The 22,836-nt window shown below is 35.9% G+C and overlaps 1 protein-coding gene across 1 annotated transcript in view; it reads left to right on the top strand.

The window, feature by feature from the left end:
- The first annotated feature begins 9,094 nt into the window (after positions 1 to 9,094).
- Positions 9,095 to 22,836, top strand: part of LOC140987612 (uncharacterized) — a 37,556-nt gene continuing 23,814 nt past the window's right edge. Inside the window, exons 1-4 of the mRNA XM_073456185.1 lie at positions 9,095 to 9,388; positions 17,466 to 17,609; positions 17,689 to 17,772; positions 22,288 to 22,392. Of these exons, the coding sequence (XP_073312286.1) occupies positions 9,308 to 9,388; positions 17,466 to 17,609; positions 17,689 to 17,772; positions 22,288 to 22,392 (414 nt within the window). The 5' untranslated portion in view covers positions 9,095 to 9,307. The remainder of the gene's footprint in view (positions 9,389 to 17,465; positions 17,610 to 17,688; positions 17,773 to 22,287; positions 22,393 to 22,836) is intronic.

Genomic DNA, 22,836 nt, shown 5'->3' with positions numbered 1-22,836 from the left:
TGATTTGATGATTTGATGATTTATTTAATGATCATTCTTAAACACTGCTTTGGTGTTATACTAGGTATTTTGATCTGATAAGCTTAGAACATTCTTCTTTGATTTGTTGACTATTTGAAACTTGATCTTGTTATTTAATAATTGATGTGTTTGCTCTCATCCTGGTCTGGCTACAACAAAAAATTTTGGTCAACATCCAAACTAGAATAAGAATTCTATAGTAAACAAAATGGTTAATGATATTCGGCAAATAGAAACACCAACAAATCCTACACATGCTCAGGTTAAGTTTTAAAAGAGATAACTGATCGTGTGATGAAATGAATAAAAGAAATTAATGGATTGCAAGTCCCTTTTTTATGGCAGCATATGTTCGATACGCTGAGACAAACATATTGGAGTGGCTTGTTCTTGGTATTTAGTTATTTCTAGTCTTCCTCTGACTTCAAATGATGCAATAATTCTAGGAAATTTATTTTATCAATGGAAACATGAAATTATGCCCTTAACTCGAACTTCTTAGAAGTTGGAAATTTCCTATCTATGACAAATATACTATAAACAAATTGAAAAAAATAAAATAAAAATGAATAAGACAGGTGAAGAATCATGTCATCGAGATAGTTACATACACTTCCAATTTTATACATGGTACTGTCAAAATTTATGTGTCTCCTTTGTACGAAAAATGGCTCATATTAGAAAGAAGAATAAACGTGTAGGAAATAGTGACGGCCATTACCTACATACAACTTTTGTGAAAAAATAAAAATTTACGGTAAAAAGTAAAAATCTCAAACTCTCAAAATTATCACACTACACACTTTATAATATTTTTTCTCAACTCAATTGTGATTTTTTTCGCAAATGAGAGATCTATTTATAGAAAATTTTTACAAATAATCTAAAAATAAAATACATCATTACCTACATCATCACACACTAATTTTCAATATTCAACACCTAATTTTACCTAATTTTCAACATTCAACATTCACATTTTCAACACAAATATTTTTCACATTTTTAAATAATTTTTCAACATTTTGAAATTTTTTTTTTACGAGATGAGAAAAATTTTGAGAGAAAGTTTGGAACAAAATATTCAGAAAGCGTGAAGAAGATGAAGTAATACATTCATTCTGAATTGAATTCCTTCTGATAATAAGCATGGCCCGTGTGAAAAGTTGTCGTTGAAAGTTTTCAAATTTTAGACAATCACGTGAAAGTTGTATTAAATGGCCTGCAGTGCATTAATGAAAAGGAGAATGCATTATTTGTTTTTTAATATTATTTAAAATAAATATAATAATAATAAATAAATAAAATAATAATAATAATTAGTGCGGGACCCACACTAATTTTAAATTTGGTGTACATTGTCGGTTGTTTTTTATTATTATTTTTAAAATAAAAATAATAAATAAATAAATAATGATTAATGTGTTATTAAGTTATATGTATAATTCGATATACATATAACATTTGATTAAATAATTTGTACACATTAAAATAATTTCAAGTTCTACGTAATTTCTAATACTTGTTTATAAATTATTTTTGCATGTTAGATATAATGTTAAATATTATGGATAAGTGTTTGATGTATACATGCAAATTTAATATTATGTTTGCATTTATTCTTGAAATTTAAAATGCAAATAATATTAAAAAATAATTGGTACATCAATATTCACATTATGCTTATATTAAATTATATTAAGTTGTTTATAATTTGAAATGAGCATATCAAGTAAGATGTGAATATAGTTTTATAATATAAAATATTTCAGATGTTCACAAATGAACAAATAATCTTCACTCTATCACTACTCTGATAGAAGAGAAAAACTGATGAGGAGCCCACATTTTCACGTAAATGTGATCCTCACTATCACTACGCTGATTGAAGAGAAAACCTGATGGGGAACGTATTTGTTCATATTAAGTAAAAATGTGAATATAAATTTATTTAATAAAAAATTTTGGCTTATAAAGATTCACATGAATGTGGATAGTCAAGTTGAATAATAATTATAAGGTGACGTAAGAAAACATGATCTGAGGAAGTTCTTCATAGATCTGTTTAAACTGCCTTGATTTGCCACTGGTCTCCCTGAGGAATGTTGCTATGACTAGGAGTTATGTATTTAAAGGGCCTTAGCACTACCTATCTTTCTCGAGAGCACTCTTGGAAAATGTTGATTATGCTACTAAATAATTATTATATAAAATATTAAGGTAAAACCAAAATTTTGTCCCGTGAATCGTATAAATTTAAATAATTGAGGAATAGCCACATCATCCTTAATTACGAAAAATTATGCATTAAGTGGATTTGAATCACATAATGGACATCAATTGTAATTAATTATATAAACATAATAAATTTTTACCTCACATGGATTTTTATTATATTTATATAACTAATAAAGTTAAAATATCAAATTATATTTTTCTTAATTTAACCACATGAGTTAAGGAAAATACATTTTGAAAATTTTATCATAAAGTTATAGAAAAATCTTATTGAATTAAAATTTTAGCTCACAGACAAATTTTATGTCACTATATTTTTAAAACATGAATTACATTGGTAAAACATGATATTGTCTCAAAATTTTAAGCATATGATATTTTGTGCAGTTATGCAACCTGCGAGTTTTTCTGATATGAAATGTGACATTCTCGAAATGAAGGGCGATAATTATAAAATATGGAAAGAAAGAATTTTTCTTTAATTGGGGTGGATGGATATTAATTATGCTATACGGAAAGATGAACCATATGCTATTACTGAAAACAGCATTTCAGATGATGTTGATCTTTATGAAAAATGGGAGCGATCTAATCGACTCTGTATAATGTTCATAAAGACCAAAATCTCTGCTGGTATGCATGGTTCTGTCGATCAGCATAATAATATCGAAGAATTACTGAAGGTTATTGATGAACAATTTCAGTCTTCAGATAAAGGACTTGCCAGCACCCTAATTATGGAATTTTCTTCATTAAGGCTCACCAGTGTGAGAGGTGTGCGAGAGCACATAATGAAAGTGCGGGACATAGCGGCTCGACTAAAGACACTTGAAGTGGAAATGTCTGAAACTTTTCTTGTACACTACATTTTATACACTCTTCCACAACAATATGGACCCTTCAAAATTTCCTACAACACACATAAGGATAAATGGTCAATCAATGAATTAATGACCACGTGTGTTCAAGAGGAAGGAAGGTTGTTAATGAAAACGAGTGATAATGTTTTTATAACTACACAAGGAAAGTATAAGAAGAAAGCCAAAGTCAACAGAAAAGGGAAAGGAATAATTCCACCCCAACATGACATCAAGAAAGAATCCAAGTGTTTCTTCATTTGTCTGTTATGATTCTAATATGGTTGATATGGTTTATAACACATGGTGGATTGATTCTGGTTCTACAATCCATGTTGCAAATACCTTGCAAGGTATGCAAAACCTAAGAAAGCCAATAGAAAATGAACGGAGGCATCTATTCAGGAAACAAGATGTCTTCGCATGTGGATGCTATTGGGACTTGTTGCCTGGTGTTGAATAGCGGTTATATTTTAAAATTGAAAGTAAGACTCATTAGGCAACATTGAAAGGTATAAAGCAAGACTCGTTGCTAAAGGATTCACTCAGCATGAAGGAATTGATTATAAGGAGACTTTTTCTCCTGTATCTAAAAAAGATTCTCTTCGTATCATTCTAGCATTGGTTGCACATTTTGACTTAGATTTGCAACAAATGGATGTGGAAACAACTTTTCTCAACGTAGAATTAGAGGAAGAGGTTTATATGAAACAACCTGAAGGATTCTTCTCTAGTAACGGTGAGCAATTGGTTTGTAAGCTTAAGAAATCTATATATGAATTGAAACAAGCTTCCCGTCAATGATATTTAAAATTTCATGATGTTATATCTTCATTCGGATTTGTTGAGAACCCCATGAATCAATGTATATACCAGAAGGTCAGTGGGAGTAAGATTTGTTTCCTTATTATATATGTGGATGATATATTACTTGCAACCAATGATAAGGGTTTGTTATATGAGGTGAAACAATTCATCTCTAAACACTTTGATATGAAGGATATAGGTGATGCATTTTATGTCATTGCCATTAAGATACATAGAGACAGAATTTGAGTTATTCTAGGTCTGTCTCAAGAAACCTATATCAACAAAGTTTTAGAGAGATATCGGATGAAAATTGTGCACCAAGTATAGCTCCCATTGTGAAAAGTGATAAATTCAATTTGAGCCAATGCCCAAAGAATGATCTAGAGCGGGAACAAATGAAAAACATTCCTTGTGCTTCTGCTGTCGGAAGCTTAATGTATGCTCAGGTTTGCACTAGACCTGACATTGCATTTATTGTTAGGATGTTGGGAAGATATCAGAGTAATCCAGGTTTAGATCATCGGAAAGCTGCAAAGAAAGTAATGAGGTACCTAAAAGGGACCAAAGATTATGTGCTTATGTTCAGACGAACTGAGAATTTGGAAATAATTGACTACTCTGATTCAGACTACGTTGGCTGCATTGATTCACGAAAATCCACTTCAGGATATATTTTCATGCTAGCTGGTGGAGCTGTATCTTGGAGAAGTGCGAAGCAGACATTGACTGCTACTTCCACTATGGAAGCTGAGTTCGTAACCTGTTTTGAGGCAACCTCACATGGTGTATGCTTGAAGAGTTTCATTTCGAGGCTTAGAATCATGGATTCTATATCTAGGCCATTAAGAATATATTGTGATAATTCAGATGCTGTTTTTATGGCTAAAAATAACAAAAGTGGTAGTCGAAGCAAACATATCGACATAAAGTATTTATCCATACGAGAACGTGTTAAAGATAAGAAGTTACTTATCGATCACATTAGCACTGAATTGATGATTGCAGATCATTTGACTAAAGACATGCCACCATTGAAATTTAAGGATCATACAGAAAGAATGAGACTTGGTTTCTTTATGTAATTTTGTTGTAAGAACAAAGTTAATGAAACTATGATATGATATTTTCTCATATTTATTGTGCACACATTCATTGATTTGAGATATATCAATAAAGTTGGACCTCGAATAAACATAAAGTTTATTCATTAAGTTATACAGTTTTCAGATACATAATGCATTGTAATACATGGAAGATAATACTCGCTTTTAGAGGACATATCGCCATGATTCATGTGTTTTGTTTTCTCCTAAGGTAAATGAGATATATGAGCCAAGTGGGAGAATGTAAGAAAAATGGCTTATACTAGAAATAAGAATAAACGTGTAGAAAATGGCAACGGCTATTGCCTACAACTTTTGACAAAATGTGTGTACGCAGCCTCAACTTTAGAAAATTGAGATGCGTACACGCTTTTTCTTTTGACTCTCGGCTCTCGATACACTCATCGATGGTATGAGAAACGCCTATAAATAGCGGTGATTGATGTCCCTAAGCACACACCTCATAAGAAAAATATAAACCATCTACAGAGTGTGTTGAGTGCTTAGAAGGCATCAATCGGAGGAAAATCAGATAAATTAAAAATTTTCAATGGCCGTAGGTAACACTCGATTTATTTCCGCATATTGTTTATCATGTTCATATATACGTAGAAACATGATTTTGAGAAAAATCTCTAACATTCTTTTCTCTCTCGAAGCAACCAAACAAAAATGACGACATGCAACAAAGAAATCCAAATTCTTTCTTCGCTTTTTTTTTTAAAAAAAAAAGAATTTTATTTGACGATTAAATTTCTTAATTTCCTCATGCAATACCCCATTTCAACCATCCCCAGTGTCCCCCTATCTCCAAGCGTTTGGAATACAATATAAATCTTTCAACATTAAATTAACTTAAATGCTAATTGTCGGAAAAATCCACAACCAGATAACAAAAAAACTTAACTTCAATAACACATCATTACACATTAGCACAAGTTCAAAACAACGCAATTGGAGACCATAAACATTTAAAACTATAGTTACTCAAAACGAGATTATTATTTGCATAAATTCAACATAACCCAATACACCTCTCTTAGCTCTTGATTTAGTTTTTTTTTTTTTTTGTTCAGTAAACAAGCAAGGGTGAGGCTTAACCCAGCTTATTGGTATTTTTTATTTATCCAATTCAAGAATAGAAACTCTGATTAAAAACGGGGAAAGAAAACGAAGAAACAAGAAATGCAACACAAGAGCAACAGTGCAGGCAGATTACACTCAAAATCAAGAAACTCGCAAACCCAACAAAAAACAAATCTTCAATGAATCAAGAAACTAGTAATTCCCGGATTTCTTGGTCATAGAAAGATGATAATTGGAGTACTTGGAAGAAGAATATGACGCTCATAACGCCCCTTCAAAGGAGATTCAACTGAAGTTTCAGGTAAAACATGGGATTTTGCGAATTGGTGGGGAAATTGGGACGAGATCTAGTGGAGGAATGGGAATTGGAGAAGAAGGTTTTGTTAAAATTTAAAAAATATGCTAAGATGGCCACCACGTCAACGATACCTACATTAGTTGCTTATAAGAGGAAGTTATCGGTTGAGAGAGTTGACTCTGCAGACAATGTTGTTGATCCGCTTTCAAAGCCTACATCATGAAGCAATGAATTAGAGATCTACAGGTAGTTGACTGTATGACAAGTGAGATATTGTTAGAGTGGATGTCCAGCAAACCAACTAGTTACAACTACCTAAATTAATGATAAAGGTTGCTCAAGCTCAAGATTAACATCTGTGATGTTAATGCCACGTTTCAATAGTACGAAAATGAAGATGCCCAAACATATAGATGGATGATCATATGATAAATTAATGAACAACCCTCCATTGTACTTTTCAAGTGGTTATCATCTATCGAGTAAATAAGTATGCAGTTATGATTATGCACTATTAGTCCTTTGACTCGGGACAACATAGAGGCTCTACATACTAGCGCTACACATTGACTCGTTTACCGACTCTACGACGATCATTAGGTGGTGACGTTGAGTGTAGTTCCGACATACATGGAAGTCGATGCTTTGTAGTCGGGGATTCACCGCTCACTTAAAGGTGTAAATATAATGTATGATTTGATGAGTTAATAGTACAAAAAATCTGATCAAAGTAAGAAATGTTTTAGGGAAAGAGATTCCCTAATTGCACATACGATGTCACTACGATTACTCAATGATGCATCACATTGTTATCAAATTCATATACAACTCTCTATGTGCCAATTGTAGCATATTCGACGGGATATATAAGTTGAAGGGACCGTAATATACTATAACTATAACCTACTGGCACTTGCATACACTATGAGTGATATTTAGGGAATCATGAGGTGATTCTACTAGACGCTCTTACCATGATTCGATGGGTGCAATCAAAATTGGGTTCTGAAGTCCTTGTGATCAAGAAGTTGATGCGGAGAATGAGGCAAATAAGGGTAAGCTCATATAAAAAATAAATATTGTCTCGAGTCACATGAGTTGAGAATCCACGGCTAATTGTATCTATGAACTATTGAGGGTCACACAAGTATTGGATTATATGTTCCCATTGAGATTGTCAAATTCAAAGAGTTGAATTTGATTATTAAGTTTGATGAAGGTCAAACATATAGATTATAAAGGACTTTATAAGTGGATTCCATATTTCAAAGTTGTGGAAGTTATCTTGATTGCTGATTTTTTGAGAAGAGTGCAACTGCCCAATTTAGTGAAAGAGTTCCAAAATATGCAACCACAAAAAATGAATTAGCGAAAAATTTTTGGTCTTCGAAATATTCAATTTACATCATAATAATGAGTTTTGTACCATCGTCACATTGGGGTTGTTTGATAGTCAATCAGGATTATGATGCAATCAGAATCACGGATTGTTTGATTAATTAAACTTAATTAAACAGTGATTAGTAGAATTCTAATTAAACAAATCACCTAAGGAAAATTTTAAAAGGTTGTAGAATCTCATGGATAGATAAGAGCTTATCTAAGCCTACCAAATCGTGTCAAAAGTTGATAAGATAAAAATGATAGATTTGACAAAGGAGAAACTCTTAGTTCTATAAAGATTCATGTACAACTGAGAGATTAAATAAATGCTATCAAAAGTTGAGTAAACACAACACAACACAACACAAGAAAATCTATACCTAGATTCTATACTCTCTCTCCCTCACACAAGTTACAACAAAACCTCGACCACCTTGTTGGACAAGAAGCCATGGCCAAGACCTCCCTGTTTCTTTGTCTTCCGGTGATTGATCTCAACGAAAAATCTTCCTTAGATTAATATAGTGAAATCTAAACAAGAAACACAATATTCGACCGTGAACTTAATAAAGCGATTGAAAACGATGTACGATCCAGTTGATTTTCCATAAAGAGATACAATAAGAGCTATTACCGCTTAAACATTAGCAAAGTTGGAGCCAAACATTAATCGCCAAAAGTAGATTTTTAATAAATACCATATGAATGGATTTAGAATCATACGATACGCAAATTAAGTTTCGAACGACAAAACCAAAATTATAAACTTCCACTGCATCTTGAATGCGAGAAATCTGTACTCCAACAAGAGTCGCTTTATCATCGAGCCATTATAATTATTTAAAGGTAATAATTTTTCTATTAACGGATTTCTGTTTTATGATAAAAAATCATTGATCCTCATGTGCCTTCCCAACCATGGGATCAACTCAATTTGATTCCAGATCGATTTCTATCTAAGATGATATTACTACAAGTAGATCTAGAAATAAAAATGTGCATAATACAACATATATATTTAAACCAAGGCACATTAATGAATTAAATCGCGTTCATCATTGATCTTTTTATAATTTTTATTAGGCTTGGGTCAAGTTTCGAATCTGAGCTTGATTTGTTTTCTTCGTCCTAATTATATAACTCTATAAAACAAATGTTCGGATTCTAAATCGAACCAATACAATTTTTAATATACTTAAATTGATAATATAATTTTTAAAATTAATGCTAAAAAAGTATCAAAAGTTGTAGACGACTTGCTAGATATCAAAGAAAATGATTAGGCTCAAATTCAGCTTGAAATAATCTTGAAAATCGAAAATTCCATATATAAATCGAAAAATTGAGTTACGATTGATCGGACGTGAATTCCAAGCCCAGCCCAAATATTAAAATTGAAATTCCCCTAAGGGCAATTATTACATGAACACATGTTGCCAGTATACCTCAGCTGTCAGTGTCACACTGGAGGGTAGTTCGTAATTGGAGTTCAATCTCGGGATTCCGGTGAAATGGATGCCGGAAATTCTTCGGAGTGGCTTCCTCCGGGATTTGCTGAGAAAACTGAGGTGAAAAACGGGAGGATTGTCAAGGTAATTTGTTTTTTTTTTTTACTTCATTTTTGTACAACTTTCGGACGAATCCGTTCTGTGGAGTGTTTTGCTCTTTTATTACATCAATTGTTTCTCGGTAAGCTTGGTTTTTTGTATCGGGTATGATAGTTCATTTGATAGATCAAACTGGTGGTGTAACGGGTGTGATTACGATTTGCGGCATATATAATCTAAAAATGGTCAATTGGCACCTTTTTTCTCTTTAAGATTTAAGATGACACGAAGATCCCCTGGTGTGAAATGACCAGATTGGAGATGGGTGTTGGTTGTTTGGAATTGAGCGTAATTAATTGTTTCTTATCTATTCTGCTGCTAGGTGTGAAATAACACTGCATAGTGTTGTTTTCTAGTTGTTGGGCATCAGGTATATGATTTCTTGTGTTGGAATTTGGGTCAAGAACGTTACATAATAAAAACTGATTTTCTATAATTCAAATATCTCATTAAACAAGAGCATGATATTTTTTGTGTTTAACACGAATCGATTAATTTACAAAACACAAGAATGAAGCCTATCCCATTACATCATTGTGCTTTATTCCAGGCTAAATCCTCATCTATATTAAATGGATTTTATCTTGTCTTATCTTTGCTAACCTAACATTCTTTTTTCTTTCACTTCCTTGGTTAATGTGCGTAATTGTCGTGGTCTCTCATTGCATAACTGCATAGCTGGGACATTTATTGGTCGCCTAAGTACATGTCCACACCATCTTAATTGCGTATCTTTAAGTTTCTCCTCAATAGGTGCAAACCCAACTTTCTCTCCAATGTTCTTATTTCTTATCTTGTTTATCCTCGTACGTCTGAATATCCACCTTAACATCCTCATCTCAGCCACTCTCATCTCTAGCTCTGTTCGAAGCCCAACATTCAGCTTCATATAACAATCAGGTCTAGTTGTCATTTTTTAAAACTTCTTTTTAAGCCTTAGAGGTACCTTCGATCACAAAGAGCACCTAATGCACACCTCCATTTCAACTATACTGCTTGTATTTTATTTAATACATTTCTATCCATGCCTCCATCCTCTGCAAAAAAAACAATTCTAGTTCTAAATACTCATAACTAGTGTTCTAAAAAGCGCGACTAACATGAAGAGAAAGCTTTAATTTAGGTAAAAAGTGAAGAAAACGTTCAACCTAAGGTTGAGCCCATGAAATGCGATTAAACATGAGTTTTTTAGATAAAATTTAAAGTTAACTTTTAATATTGAATTTTAAGTTAAGTTTTTTTTTTCAATTTTATATTTTTGATAAAAACTGTTAAAATATAATTATAAATATTAAATATTTGATAATAATAAAACTTTAAACAAAAGAATTTTAAAGGCACCAAAATATTGTATAATTTTAGTGTTTATAGAAAAATATTCTTAAATTTATACATTTATTCTTAAATTTTGTATGTTTATGTGTTATTGAATCAATTGATGGACTTAATATAATAAAAATTATGATAAAAACTAAGAACATTTTTCACGCATACTCTCCTACTAAACCCGCTTGAGCTTGTAAAGCTTGAACCTTGACTGTGACACTTCGTCAAGGCTTGCGCTTTTTAGAGTCTTGCTTAAAACTCACTTATATGTAACTTTTCATCTCCTATCTTAACCATTGCCTAACTACGTCTGCTACTGCCAAACTTAAATTCCATATATTCTGTTTTTACCATACTAAGCTCAAAACCTTTCACTTCCAATGTTACTTTCCAAGATTCATGTTTAGTATTTACTTATTCACGTGTCTCATCTTTTAAGACAGTGTCACCTACAATCAACATGCACCATGGTATTGTTTCTAGGACGTGTTCAGTGAATTCTTCCATGACTAGTTTAAAGAGATAAGGTCTTACGTTTGATCTTTGATGTAATCCTATCTTTATATGAAATTCTTTTTTTGGTCTTCTGAAGTCTTCACTCTTGTCATTGCATCCATATCTTTATTTGCTTCAATAAATGCTACTTCAACACCTTTCTTTTCCGCAATTCTCATCATAATTCCATCGGGACTTTGTCATAAGCTTTGTCCAGATCAATGAATACCACGTGTAAGTCTTTTTTCCAAGTACTTTTCAATTAGTTGTCCAAGAAGTTTTAAAGCTTCTTTTTTCTACCTTCTAGTTTTACATGCTTTATAAATTATTCAATGTTGAATCTCTACTAGTTTTATACTTCAAACCTCCAAGCCTTCTTGGTGTCACTTACAATTCATTGTAGTATTGACCACGAGGGCATTCATAAAAAAAATAATATTGTGGACGTTGATGAATAAACTTGTGAATATCACAACATATTCGCAAATAATTCTAGTGTTGAAATTTAATTGGAATTCGTCTTTTGAGTTTCATCAAAATTGTTCTTTTGAAGAGTTTTGCCTCAATAGAGACTAGTTCCTAATGCCTATCTCCAATGCCTATCTAGCACAAGTCAACAAATGCCATTTGTACGTGCGTTGCCACGTGTTTTTGACAATACAAATCTAATTAATTTTCTTTTCCACTATAGTCCTGATAAATTGTAACTCTTTATCCTTGATGCGAGTTCTTATTCGAACCACCAAAGAAATCTGATTGGACTTAATTTGATTAAATTCCAATAATCAACCTTGACCAATCAAATAATTTATTAATCTCATTCTATTATACTAGAATGTCATTGCACTCTCTATTTAATTAGAACTACTGAAGCCAGTAATCAATAATATTGTCCTATGATTGATCGATCCAATATCTTGAATGTAATCATGCGACATATCTCGAAGAGAATGCTAATAGAAGGAAGTTTTAAGATTTCTGTTAGAATTACTATTAATTTTTCCTAGTCAGATTTGTATTTAGGATTTTATTTTTTTTATTCTATAATAAGCTAATGAGAGATTTGGTAAGATTAGTAGAATATTTTATTTTAATGAGAGATTTGATAGGATTGGTAGAATATTTTATTTTTACGTAGGATTAGTAGAATATTTTATTTTAATGAGAGATTTGGTAGGATTAGTAGAATATTTTATTTTTATGAGAGATTTGGTAATTATCTCTACGCATCTTGTATAAATACCAAGTTTAAGGAATAAAATCATTAATTCAGCCAAATTCACAAAATTCACATGGTATCAGAGCGATAATCGATCCGATACTTTAATCTTACGATCTACATTACCTCTTTTCCGATTGCTCTTCTATTATGAGCAACCCGGAATTCTTTTTTGGAAGCTTTATGGCTGATTCATCTTCCCCGAGCACTCCAATTGATGGCGAATCTACCACAAAACCCACTGGTGGAGGCCACTCTTCCACCAATCTTAACCAGAATGAAATTTCCACCAATTTTTTGATCACTACTCATAAGCTTAATGGTACCAACTTCCTGCAGTGGTCCCAATCGGTCACCTTGTTCATCAAAGGACGAGGAAAAATTGGCCACCTCAATGGTACCACGATTGAACCTGCCAAAACCGACCCGTCCTACAATGCCTGGGAAAGTGAGAATTCCATGGTTATGTCGTGGTTGATCAATTCCATGGAGCCCTCTATTGGTCGCTCCTATTTGTTTCTACCTTCAGCACGAGCTTTGTGGGACGCTGTCAAGGATACGTATTCAGATGTTGGGAACTCGGCTCAACTCTATGAGGTGACTACTAAGATGAGGGATGCTAAGCAAGGATCCAAATCTGTCACCCAATATTTCAACGATCTCATGGCCTTGTGGATGGAATGCGATCTGTACTATGACTTTGAATGGAAGTGCTCTGCGGATCATGCTCGGTTCCTCAAATTGATCGAGAAAGACCGTGTCTTCCAATTCCTTGCTGGCCTTAATAAGGATCTCGATGAGGTTCGTGGTCGGATACTTGGTCGGGATCCTATCCCGACTCCGCGGGAGGTCTTCTCCGAGATTCGTCGTGAAGAAAGCCGCTGTACGGTCATGCTCGGCCCCGACGTCGCTTCTTTCGAGCCTTCTGCCATGGCTACCCAGGCCCCAGCCCCAGCCAAAGTTCGAACCTATGACTTCCGGAAATCGGGCAAATCTGACTATTTTGAGTGTGATTACTGTCATAAGCCGTGGCACACTCCGATTAGGTCATCCGAGTTTTCATTATTTAAAACATTTGTACCCTTCTTTGTTTACAAATAAAAATCCGTCTTCTCTTCAATGTGATATCTGTCAATTAGCAAAGCACAATCGTGTTCACTATCCACCCCATTCATATACACCTTCTGCTCCATTTTCCCGTATACACAGTGATTTATGGGGTCCATCTCGGGTCCCGAGTTATACCAATAGAAGATGGTTTTTAACATTAATTGATGATCATACTCGATTTTGCTGGGTATTTATTCTTAAAGATAAATCTGAGGCAGCCCTCACTTTTAAAAATTTTCACTCCTTTGTCAAAACTCAATTTCATACCAATATTCAAGTCCTGCGAACTGATAACGGTCGTGAATACTTTAATTCCATCCTGGGGGAATACCTTATCTCTCACGGGATTCTTCATCACAGCTCTTGTACCGACACCCCCAACAAAATGGTGTCGTAGAGAGGAAAAATCGCCATTTACTTGAGATTGCCCGCTTCCTCATGTTCCAATCTAAAATTCCTACTTGCTTTTGGAACGATGCCGTGTTAACCGCTGCCTATTTGATTAATCGGCTACCATCCAAAGTCCTTCGCTTTAAAACTCCTTTTACATTGTTTCACTCCTACTTCCCGCAGAACCGCTCTTTTACCTCCGTCGACCCTAAAGATTTCGGTTGTACTGCCTTTGTCCATAATACATCCCCCACTCGCTCCAAGTTCGATCCAAGAGCAATAAAATGCATTTTTTTTGGTTATGCTCCTACGCCAAAGGGCTATCGATGTTATAATTCCATCACTAACAAATCTTTTGTTAGCATGGATGGTTCGTTCTTTGAAAACATTCCTTACTACGACTCGGTTACATCTCAGGGGGAGTGTCACCTTCCCGACCCTATTCCCATACCATTACCCACTCTCTTAGTAACTCAACCTTCTTCCGTGTCGACCCTGCCCTGGATTCGGCCTCTCCCCCTACTTCGGACCCTATTATTCTTCCTAACTCACCGGCTCTGCCTCCGGTTCTTCAGGTCTATTCCCGGCGCCGCCCTCCTGCCGTTACTTCAGGTCATGCCACTCCTCTACCACTGCCTGATTCCACTTCGACCGACGATCCAGGTAATACATCTTTTCCCTTACCTACCCCGGTCTTTACTGATTTGGATGTTCCGATTGCTCTGCGAAAACCGACACGGGCTTGTACCAGGACACCTTTATATCCCATGAATAATTTTATTTCTTTTGCTAACCTTTCCACTTCGTATCGAGTCTTTGCCTCTGCTATACAGACTATCCGTGTCCCTACCTCTATCGATGAGGCCATGGAGGATCCGAAATGGAAGGAGGCTGTTATGTCGGAGATGGATGCCTTGACTACTAATAATACATGGGAGGTGGGCCTGTTACCCGCGGGGAAGCGTGCGGTTGGCTGCCGTTGGATATTTACAATCAAGTATAAGTCCGACGGTTCAATAGAGCGCTTCAAGGCTCGGTTAGTTGCCAAAGGTTATACCCAAACTTATGGGGTGGATTACGAGGAGACCTTTGCCCCGGTGGCTAATCTTAATACTGTCCGTGTTCTACTCTCACTTGCAGTTAACCTTGATTGGCCTATTTATCAGCTTGATGTCAAGAATGCTTTCATAAATGATGAGCTTGAAGAAGAAGTTTACATGAAGCTCCCTCCGGGCTTCCTTGCAGACTCTCCTCCGGGTCATGTTTGTCGCCTTCGTAAGGCTATTTATGGCCTTAAGCAGTCTCCCCGGGCTTGGTTCGGCAAGTTTACATCAGTCATCACTACCCACGGTTATTCTCAGGCTCAATCGGACAACACCCTGTTTTTTAAGCACTCTTCTCAGGGTCTTGTTTCGATTTTGATTGTGTATGTCGATGATATTGTTGTTACCGGCAGTGATCTTCCGGAGTTAGCAAGGCTTAAAGGAATTCTCAGTTCTACCTTTGTTATGAAGGACTTGGGACCGCTACGTTATTTTTTGGGGATGGAGGTTGCACGCTCATCTGAAGGGATTGCTCTGTCCCAAACCAAGTATGTTCTCGACTTACTTCGCGACACAGGTCTTCGACATTGCAAACCTGTTACTGTTCCAATGGATCCTAATGAGAAACTGTGCGACGTTCCTAACGGTGTTCCCGTTGACAAGTCTCGGTACCAACATTTGGTAGGCCGTCTTATTTACCTTGCACATACTCGCCCAGATATTGCTCACGCCGTGAATGTAGTCAGTCAATTCATGCATGACCCTTATGAACACCATCTTCAGGCTGTTTTTCGCATTCTCCATTACCTCAAGGGTACTCCGGGTTCGGGCCTTCTTTTTCGCAAGAATTCCTCTCGGAATGTGTCGGCCTATACTGATGCGGACTGGGCAGGTTCGGTTCATGATCGTCGCTCCACGTCGGGTTACTGCACTTTTGTTTGGGGAAATTTGGTCACATGGAAGAGCAAGGAACAATCTGTTGTTGCCCGAAGTAGCGCGGAGGCAGAATATCGAGCTATGGCTAACGGTGTGTGTGAACTATTGTGGCTACAGATTCTACTTCAGGAGCTGCATATGTCCTTAACTACTCCTCTCCGGTTATTCTGTGATAATAAGGCTGCTATCAGCATTGCTCATACTCCAGTTCAACATGACCGGACTAAACATATCGAGATTGACCGTCATTTTATCAAAGAAAAGATTGACACCGGGGAAATTTGCATTCCGTACGTCCCGTCCGATGGTCAACTTGCTGACATTTTTACGAAGAATCTTCATCGACCTCAGTTTGACTCTTTTAAATCCAAGTTGCGCATGATCGACATCTATGCATCAACTTGAGGGGGAGTGTTAGAATTACTATTAATTTTTCCTAGTCAGATTTGTATTTAGGATTTTATTTTTTTTATTCTATAATAAGCTAATGAGAGATTTGGTAAGATTAGTAGAATATTTTATTTTAATGAGAGATTTGATAGGATTGGTAGAATATTTTATTTTTACGTAGGATTAGTAGAATATTTTATTTTAATTAGAGATTTGGTAGGATTAGTAGAATATTTTATTTTTATGAGAGATTTGGTAATTATCTCTACGCATCTTGTATAAATACCAAGTTTAAGGAATAAAATCATTAATTCAGCCAAATTCACAAAATTCACAATTTCAATGTGCATTGAATTTGGAATTCCAAATATCATGCTTATAGCATACATTTTCCCAAGGGGATCGCATTATACATTCAGGTCAGGTGTCTACAAATGATCGCCATTTGGTTTTATCTTTGTTGTGTGGGGTCAGGGGTGCAATTGCTTACTAATCTATATGGAATGAGATGCATGATGCCTAATTTATTTCTCGCCTTCACTTTGTGCATAACGAGCCATAATTATGGAAAATATTAAAATAATAGTTGAAGCAAAAAAATCCGAAATACGTAACATCATTGGTACATTGGACACATATTTGATCAAATTGCTTTTGGAACTGTATTCGGTGGTCATGCTGCAATCATTTATCATCTCCGGAACTTAAGCATTTCTTGTTTGTTTCTGGGTAATTAATAACTATTGAGTAAAAGATAGGAAAAGAAAAATACGATTTTATAGCATTATAAAGTTTTTTTTCAAATTATTTTATGTTCTTTAGTTTTTTCTCTTCCATTTTCATATTTCGTTGTAAATTTTCATCCGCAACCCGTCCCGCCATAACCCACAACCTGCGCGGACTCAACCCGTTTTGCGCGCCTCCAAATGGGGTGAGATTTCCCCAACTCAGCCCGCTCCATTTCTATTGTGGGGCGGGTAGACTTGGCGGGCCCAGCCCAACTTGATAACTCTAGTTGTTCATTTGATTTGTTTCCTTCCTCCCATTTTTAACGTGGTATAACGTCAAAGGAAACATTTAATTGCTCGTGGAAAAATGATAGAATCTCGACAAACCTACAAGAACTCATATTTTTTGTGTCTGACTGATGTAGTACTACTACAATGTCACAACTGGTGTAAAGTATCATTCCAAGAAGGATGTCATACATTGTGCTACTGAAGATTTTTTCCGTGATGCTCCTCAAAAGACAAACTTTGATGATAATGGGGAATCCTCTGACACTAAATTTGATGCTGTGAGTCTGCTGGATAATTATCATATTAATATTTTTCTGTATGTTGCCCATTAACATAGCTTGATTCTCCTGTTCACAGATATCTCCTAAATGGTTACCCGATGGATGGAGAACGGAGGAAAAAATACGAAAGAATGGTTCAAGTGCTGGATCAACTTACAAGGTATGTAACTGTGTAAAAGGAGTAATGTCAATGCTTTATGGCAAAGTTTCAAGCTGGTGAATCTTTTATTGCATCTTTTTGTATGTTGTGAATTGATTAGTAAGCTACGACACCACGAACAGAGCACACTTTCTCAAAATTTGGCAGATAATTAAAAGGAAAACTCCGAGAAGCTGAGTGAATGCCTAATATGTGCAACTATCATTCTTTTTTAAAATATCTTTTTTTTTTATAAGAAACGATATTATATTTGATTAATAAAAATAATAAAAAAAATAAAACCAGAGGTCCATATAAAACGAAGCGAGATCCATAATCAAAATAGATTAACATAATACCAGACCCCAATTTTTATACAAATCTGAGACCGAAAACGATTTGAACTCTACAATCCTCGAACTTCAGCCTGAAACCTTGAATTTTGTCTTGTCCCAACTCTCCTGAATCGAGTCTTTTCGATCTTGAAAGATTCTTCTATTCCTCTCAATCCACACGGACCGGCTCAAACATTGAACCACCATATTCCAAAAAATTCTTCCTATCCTCCCCAAATCCCATCCGAGATATGTTTCGAATAAATCCCAAGTTGATCTCGGAGATAACCCAAATCAAGCCGAACTCTGCCAAAGCTTTAAGCCAATGACAAAGTGAAAAAGGACAATGGATGATCAAATGGTCCCGAGTCTCCTCCTCTCGCCGACATAATACACCAATTTGGACAAAGAGAACAAGAAGAAAACTTTTTTTGCAACATCTCAAACCAATGTAATTTCCTAGGTACTCCAATCCACGAGAATTCTTGCACCTCGGATGGAATGGGACCTTTGTAAATTGCTTGATAAAGAGAAAAAAAGGATAACTAGAATCTGAAAAGAAAGACTTGAAGAAAGATTTTACTGAAAATTGCCCTGAAGAATCCCAAACCCACTCCTTCTTGTCTTCTGCAGTCTGTACCTTCGATCAATCTGACCCTAACTAACTACTCGATCAAAAAACCTAACTCAATTGCTTTCTCATTCTTGAGTTCCCGCTGAAAAAAAATTCTAAGAAAGAGCAGAAGGGTTGGATGAAGAATTTAATTATGCAAAGTAAGAAATATGATGATTATGGACCTTGAAATCTGGAATAATGATGGGTAAAGATCCTGAAAAAATGAATTCTCCCATCTTCTATCTTCCCAAAACCTTATCTTTATCTCTCCCCTTGACCACCGATCTCACTGATTGAAGAAAAGCCGGATAGATAACGGAGATAAATTTCCAAGGACTTTTCAGGATAACACTTCTTGGAATACCCACGTCCCACCCATTGTTTTGTGTCCTGTATTTGCTGAACACAATCTTTTTCCATTACTACTCCCCTTCACTAGAAAATCCCCACCACTATTTCTCTGGTAAAGCCTTGTTCCTCAAACAAATATTGCCAATACGAAAACCCCTTCGCTTCTTTGGTCTACAAACTTGATCTCAAGCCACCATGTGACCATGGTGATCCCCATCCACTCCGTCCCACAAAAAATCTCTCTTTATCTTATCCATGGCTTCTGCTACACCTCGGGGTACCCTAAAAACGGACATGAAATACATTGGCAACGCCTTCAACACTGCTGAAATCAAAGTCATTCTTCCACCTCTGGATAAGAAAGCAAGAAAACATTCTTCCAACTTGCCAACTTATTAACCATCTTAAAAAGGATTTGCTCCCAAAAAGAAACCTTCAAAGGATTCCCGCCCAAAGGAACCCCCAAGTATCTTATGGGTCACGACTCCTTCCCACAACCAATTTCACATGCTTAACATGTTCACATCTTCTGCTTCATAGTTGATCTCCAATAAAACACCTTTTTTCAAATTGGTCTTTAAACCCGACATCACACAGAAAGAGTGTAAAATCTCAGTCAGAAATCTCATATGACTCTCGTTCTTCACAAAAATAGTGCATCATCCGCCAACTAAATATGGGAAATATCCACCCTCTCTGCTTGCTTCCCAACCCTACAAAGGTCCATCTCCTTTGCATTATCTCCCTCAGTCCACTTCTCAAAATTCAGCGCGACTCTCATTTCGGAAAACCATCTCTTTAGTTTCAGATAAAATTCAGTGTCTTCATCTTTGTTCGGCCACCACATAACTTTGTTGGCTTGAAAAGGAAAGATTTCAATTTGTCGCTTAATAGTTTTTGCCCAAGACGAAGCGAACCGTTTCCATGATATAGTAATACTCTCCTTGTTAATGATTAGAGATGCGTTCCAATCCTTGTTTACTGATCTGTAAAGATTGCCCCTACTTCTGAATGTTGTCTAACATACTTCTTCTTCAAATCCTTGTTTACTGATCTGTAAAGATTGCCCCTACTTCTGAATGTTGTCTAACATACTTATCCTTCATCGAAGCATTAGGTCGGAGAGATCGAGACTTGTGATCATGTTCCTTGTGAAACGGTTCCAAAGCTTCCTTGTTCCCTCTCAATAATTTAGTCAAACGAGAAGCTAGCCGTTTCCAACCCCACAGAGCTTTGCCACTAGGTATGATAATGCGCTGCCTAATGCCATGATGTTGCTATTTCTCAACCTTTGAAAAGTGAGCACAAAGTTACTGCCCCTATAACGACCAAAAACGAGCCTGAATTATAATCATTGATGCATTCCCAGAGCTTCGAGCAAACCCAAAGCACACCCTTGAGGTCAATTTCCAAAAAGTAACTTGCTTTCCTAGTTCTTTCATTGAACCGAATTGAAGCCCCCCTATAGCTCACTTTAATACGAAATACTGTGTTCTATCTTAAATTCATCTTCCAACGGAATGTATAAAGGATCTCTGAAGTCTATCCAAGGTTGATTAGTCACTCTACGCATCTACCTCATGAGTAAGAATCTCGACAACCACAAACTCAACGTTGAAACCTCCAGAACAAAGCCACCGCCTGAAATAGAACTTGTTGAGACTAAGGCTACTGAGGCAAGGAAAAAGGGACGGTTCTGGGAGGCTGATTTCAGTTAGGGTAGGCGCTGAACAATGACTGGACAAAGACCCGAACAGAGGTGGCTAGGGTTCGCGCATGGACTGAATCACGCAGAAGATAGGGTTTTCCTGAACAGAGTTTTGCGCGGAAGCTACGGCTGTGCCTGGACAGAGATGCGCGTGGAAGGTGGGTTTTTTCCTGGACAGAGATGCGTGCGAAAGCTAGGGTGCTCCTGCACGAAAAATAAGAGGCGGCGGCTAGGATTGCGCAAAGGAGAGGCGCGCGACCTGCAGGAAGTTAAGGTGCGCGCAGGATCAAAGTGAAAAAATTGCCGGCGGTGGCTAAGGTTCTGCTTGGGAGCAGCCTGGGAAAAAAATTGGACAGACGCGGCAGGTGGGCAGCGTAGCAAGAGACCATAGTTCTATTCCAAACGATTAGAATGAAGATACTCGAATCACTTGGAACTGAATTATGGTCTCTCGCTACATTAGTTTGTGATTATTTGTTGGTTAACTATTTGGAAGCAATAAGGTTTGCTAGATTAAATGGAGTCAATTTTATTTCTTAAGCCCACTTGGAGCTCACAACTACACAACTACATTTAAGCTTAGAGAATTTTTTTCCGAAAGCTTAGAGATTTTTAAACATAGATGATCAAATATCAAATAACCTCACTTGGGTTTCCCCAAGTTCAAATGAGATTTATTCGCCACAGATCTTGTTCGTGCTCTAGGGAGGAGGGATAGAGTTTTCTGGGTTGTGGTGGTTCATTGATTATGTTGGTCAGTTTGGTTGGAAATGAACCGGAGGATTTTTGAAGATTTATAAGACTCTTTGGAAGAATGTTGGGACGATTAAGTTTAGGGTTTCAAGTTGGAGCTCTAATAATATGGAGTTTAAGTCGTTTTCAATCTCAGACTTGTATGTGAATTGTAGTCTAGTATTATTTTTTTCGACTCCGTGTCTTACCTTACTATGCGTGGACCTCTGGTCTGCTTTTTGTAATTAATATCATTTGATAATATAACATTGTTCCTTATAAAAAATATTATATCAAATAACCTCAATATTAACCAGTATTCTTGAGTTTTGGAAGCTGCAGATTGACTTCTTTTTGCAGTTTCAATGCATGAAAAGACCTCACAATGTAAGGTCCCATGGTTTGATTTATTATTACTAATGTTGAGGGGTTAAATTTTTTATTTTCTGTTTCGGCAATTCTTCAATTATACTAAATCTCTCTGTAAATGACTAGGAGTGAAAGGAAATCTCCTATAAAAACTTATGCGCCTCTTATTTTTGTTTATTCCATTTTTTTATTTTGTTCTCGGTCATCCCTATCCTGAGGTCATAGAAAACCATCTTATGTAATCTGTAGATATTGCTATATTGTATTTTGATATTCTTGTTCAGAGTAGGGACTCTAATATTTGTTTCATTACAAAGCTATTCTGTTGTATAAAATTTTGAAGTTATTACGATGGCATTCTTTCAGCTGAGTAGGAGGGCATTTATGACTTTGGATTTCTCATGAATTTCTTCTCATTCTTGCAGATTTATATTGATTCGTCAACTGGGCATAAATTTTATTCCAAGCTTGCTGTGGCTCGGTATCTCAAAACTATTAATCAGAAAAATGCCACAACTGAACAGCCCAAAGTACGCATTGGCCCTTCGTGATTTTGTGGCACAAGTTGTTTTTATCCTTGTTCCTTTTTCCTGCTCAAACAAACTTGTGTTTCATTCTTCATTGAGAACGCAAATGCGTGGACTTGTCTGCACCATGTGCTCATCATTGAATATTATACGATGTCTAATCTTATTTTTGAGTAGTGGATACTAGGTGATACTTTGAGGTGAACTAAGGAAACAATGTAGGGCTAATTTTTGTGTTTGACTGTTGAGAGAATAAAGTAATTCCAGTGCTTCCTATATTTCGGTTAACATGTAGGTTGTCACACGCGACGACCGGAAACATGGTATTGGAATGCTCCCATAAGGTTGAAATTAAATATTTAGAGAGCATTAAGCCTCGGAAGTACGGGAACAAATCGACACTAGTCTTTATTCTATGATCGGAAATCAATAGTCTTTACAACCAGA

This window comes from Primulina huaijiensis, chromosome 11, assembly GCF_012295235.1.
Source record: "Primulina huaijiensis isolate GDHJ02 chromosome 11, ASM1229523v2, whole genome shotgun sequence".
Lineage (NCBI taxonomy): Eukaryota > Viridiplantae > Streptophyta > Magnoliopsida > Lamiales > Gesneriaceae > Primulina > Primulina huaijiensis.
Note: the sequence above shows the minus strand (reverse complement) of the source record. Positions and strands in the feature narration are given on the sequence as shown.